Source organism: Lolium rigidum, chromosome 1 (genome assembly GCF_022539505.1).
Source record: "Lolium rigidum isolate FL_2022 chromosome 1, APGP_CSIRO_Lrig_0.1, whole genome shotgun sequence".
Taxonomy (NCBI): domain Eukaryota; kingdom Viridiplantae; phylum Streptophyta; class Magnoliopsida; order Poales; family Poaceae; genus Lolium; species Lolium rigidum.
Window position 1 is genome coordinate 167,077,464 of NC_061508.1, and position 4,266 is coordinate 167,081,729.

Here is a 4,266-nt window from a genome sequence, read left to right on the forward strand (position 1 = left end):
TCGAAGCTCTGCTGGCTGTTAATATCGTGGGGCATATTCTCGTTCCATGGTGCTGCCAAAGAATGTCATGAAGACCGAGATCTGAGGACTACCAATGGAGGTCCCAATCTTTGGGGCGATGAGGTTTTGGCTTGGTGGTTCATGACTTGGAGCAGCGGCATGCAAGTGGGGGCGACTACACCGGAGAAGACCAAAGTCTTACCTTTCAGGGTGAAAATCCAAGGTCTGGCCTTAATTGGTTGTGTCTGGCAATGACCTTGTTGAAGACATTGTTTTGAGAGCGAGGACCTTCTTCAAGATGAAAATCCAGATCTTTGATCAGGCGACGACAACATCTGTGCACTGTTTCCTTCTTGTAGGCGCCGCTTTTGAAGAAGTTGGACTTATGGTGCTGTCTTTGTGGTGTTTGTGTTGTTGTTCCGATGATTAAACCTCTTTTTTTTTTGGCTGTGTGCATCCGTAATGCCGTTAGGGTAATGCGTTGTTGCAGAGGCTGGGTGTAATTAGTATCTTCGATATTAATATATGCTCTTTATCGGAAAAAAAAATGTACATGTTCATTTTGTTGAGCCGTACTCGTACTGTGGCGGCTTCCATCCCATAGAAGATCCACTCCCCTTGGAAAACATACTCACTTGTAAGTTGTAAGGCGCACTTATGTATATTGTAACTCAGGACGATCTCATCTCGGAGGATATTGATCTCATGGAATAGCCAATCAGACTTCAAGTTGTTTTCCTTCTCCAAACAATTACGAAGAATAATTTGCAATCGGCGTGGATTAACAACTCCAAATGATGAATGCTAGTAGCACAAGGCCAAGTACATGTAATTTGGTTTCGTCCAGAGTATGGAAAAGATGTGAACCACCTCAGAATCAGCATCAAGTTGATTTAACGCAGTGAGCAGGATAACCTGATTTTTACATATACTAGAGGTTTCTGCGCCTTCACCATCTTTGCCGCAAAGGAAGAACATATGAAAACTTAAACTTCACCACCCCCGCCATCATCGGTGATGTCGTCGTGGTAGTGCCTGCAGCATATGTCGTCGGTCACCTTCACCCTAAGCTCACCGTCTCCTTCATACTTGAAGTTCAGTAAGCAACCGACCTCCAGGTTGTGGGCATGGGCGAACCTCTCCCAGCCGTTGTGGAGGAACATCTAACCTTGTCCGTTGAATAGGGCCTCGAGATGCCACCGGCAAAAGCCACAGCTGACTTCCTGCAGGCGAACCCCGGCCGGCGAGAAATTGTGCGAACTTCTCTGGTAGCCTCTTTGGGCCGAAAGGATCTTCCGTGATGTGGACGACGAACTCGAAGAACTTGTCGTGGAAGTAGTATGTCTCCTCCTCTAGCGATGATGAGTGTTTAGGCGGTGGCGATCCTGCACCTATAGCTGGGCATTTATCGGGCCGGGCCGACCAAGGCCCGATGCGGAAAATCTCGGCCCAGGCCTGGCTCGGCCCGACCGTCGGGCCGGAAAAACAGGCCCAAGCCTGGCCCATCACACTAAAAGCCCGTCGGGCCTCGGGCCTCGGGCCGGGACGCTTCACTAAATCGCACAAACTGACGGCCCAGGCCCGGCCCATCCTAACCATCGGGCCAAAAAATCAGGCCCAGGCCCGGCCCAGAGGCATGGTCGGGTCGGGCTTGGCCCGGGAATTTCGGGTCGGGCCGGGCCGGGCCGACCGGGCCGGGCTGCCCATGGCCAGGTATACCTGCACCGCAGCGCCTGCGCTTGCCACGGCGATCGTGACCGCGATCCTAGAACCTGCCATGGATCGCGTGGGTGAGACGGTGGAGGGCGACACTAGGGTTTGTGTGAGGAGGAGCCGGTGCCTGAGCACCTGGGAGCGGTGGTGCGCATAAGGCCGACACGCATGGCTAGGCCATTTATTTTGCTTGGCCGAAGGTAGGTGGGTGGGGCGGGGTGGTGGCACTATTAATCTCCGGTGCATTATTGAGCGCGCCGATGTGTCCTAAAAATAGTGCTGAACTCCAAACAACTATTTGGGTCACTACCAGAGCTAGCGATGGAGATGTGTGCATGATTCTTTTGACATAGTTATCCGATTTTAATTCCATGTGATGTGATGCATATTTGAACAATTTTTTCAGTCTTTCCAACGGCTGCGTGCATAAATGACAAAGTATTAGCATATCTCAACTTTGTGTCATTTCAATTAATTCATTCTTTTATAGCAAGAGAACAAATCATCATCTTTATATTGCGAGGAAACAAACCAGCATCCATACAGAGTTACAGGCCATGAAACCAAAAAAGAAAAATGTCGCAAGCACGTGTCCATACGAACACAGACAGTCAGTGCACTCGACTGCAGCAAGAGCCAAACAAAAACGTGACGAACGAATTCAGAAAAGAAAAGAAAAACGCGTCAACGCAAACCGACATCTGAATCCCGCGTAAACTCCACGCAATCTCAATTCTAATTCATGTCGGAGACGGATTGCCTCCCGCTGGATTTAAGGGTGCGATTGGCCCGCGGGATCGAAACCCTAGCTCCCCTCCTTCCGAGATCTTGATTCGATCCAACTCTCGACAAGCATCCCCGCTTCTCAGCGATCCATTCCCGGTGATCGCGCGTGCTTTTTCCAGCAGCGGGCGGACGGCGATGTCGACCGCGGCGGCGCGCGGGGGCACGGCGGCGCCGTGGGCTCAGGCGCATCACCACCTCCTGCAGGAGTTCGAGTACTTCCTGGTCGTGGATTTCGAAGCCACGTGCGAGAAGGACAGCCGGATCTACCCGCAGGAGATCATCGAATTCCCCTCCGTCCTCGTCGACGGCGCCACCGGCCGAATCGAGTCCGCCTTCCGCAGGTACGTCCGCCCTAAGTACCACCCCGTGCTGACTCCGTTTTGCAGGGATCTCACAGGTATCCGGCAGGAGGACGTCGATGGAGGCGTGGACCTCGGCGAAGCGCTCTGGCTGCACCACCGCTGGCTGCAGGCGGCGACGTCGGGGGCCAGGAAAGGCGGCAGCTTGGCCGTCGTGACGTGGGGGGATTGGGATTGCCGTACGATGCTGGAATCGGAGTGCGTCTTCAAGGGGATCGCCAAGCCCGCCTACTTCGATCGCTGGGTCAACCTCAGGGTCCCCTTCCAGGCGGTGCTCGGGGGCGGAGGGAGGGCTACTCTGCAGGAGGCCGTCCGGGCCGCGGGGTTACAGTGGGAGGGCCGCCTGCACTGCGGGCTTGATGACGCGCGCAACACCGCGCGGCTGCTTGTGGAAATCATGCGGAGGGGCGCCAAGATCGCGATTACCGGCTCCTTGGCGCCGCCGCCGATCCAGCCCAAGGAGGAGGAGCAGCAGCCACACACAAGTCTGTGCGGTGGCACCGCCGGGGCATGCTTCTGCGGAGTGGCGAGCAGAGGGGGCGTTGTAGCTATGCCAGGGCCGATGCAGGGGAGGTGCTATTGGGGGTGCGGCAACTGGACGCCCACCATGGGAGCCATCTGCCCCTACTTCTTGTGGAGCAATTGAATCAGTTGCGCCACCGGTTGTGAAATCAGGCTCAGTCTAGATATTAGCTCGGTGTGATTTGGTCACTGGAATCAAATGTGATCCAGCTACTATTAGCTTAGTTCATCCTTACTATGAACTAGTCACCGAAACCTATGGCTTAGCTCAAGTACCTATCCTGTGTAATTGGTGTCTGAATTATTGATATTAATAGAAGGTTTGATTTAATTATGATCCTTCTTCTCCGCAAAATTCTTCCAACATCGAGCAACATTTGTCTTCTAATTTTCATCAGTTTGTGCAATGGTCTGCATGCTTACCTGATTCTGCTCACTTTTTGAGGATTTGCGCTGAGTTCACATCATTTACCTTGTGATCCATGATGTGCATGCATATCCAATTTAAGAATAGTGGTTGCGTGATGGGGATATTTTGATCAATCTGTGTGAAATTTAGCTTTCAGGAAAGGGCATCAGCAGGGCGTTGATTTGGGAGTTTTAGGCGGTTTTCTGTAATTCATATGCGCGGCTCTCTGCTTTGATGAACTGTGAGTCATACCCTTTGAGGCAGGCTCTTTATTGAGTAGTGATTTATTATCGGATTATTGTGCTTCAGCCTAGGTTTCCATGTAGAGATGGTTCAATAATCATAATACGCAGATTTGTACCCTGATGAGTGCGCTTGCAGATGCACAACTTGTTTTCTTCCAAATAAGGTGCTTTTCTCGAGATATCGTAGATCTGATCATGTAGTGGCATGCATGCTTCCTGCTCATGATTAATT

General features: G+C 52.0%; 1 protein-coding gene across 1 annotated transcript; it reads left to right on the forward strand.

Annotated features, from left to right (window-relative positions):
• Positions 1–2,268: 2,268 nt before the first annotated feature.
• LOC124684521 (ERI1 exoribonuclease 3-like) lies at positions 2,269–3,714 on the forward strand. The gene has a single exon (XM_047218818.1). The coding sequence runs from the start codon at positions 2,635–2,637 to the stop codon at positions 3,502–3,504; it is 870 nt and encodes a 289-aa protein (XP_047074774.1). The 5' UTR covers positions 2,269–2,634; the 3' UTR covers positions 3,505–3,714.
• Positions 3,715–4,266: the final 552 nt, after the last annotated feature.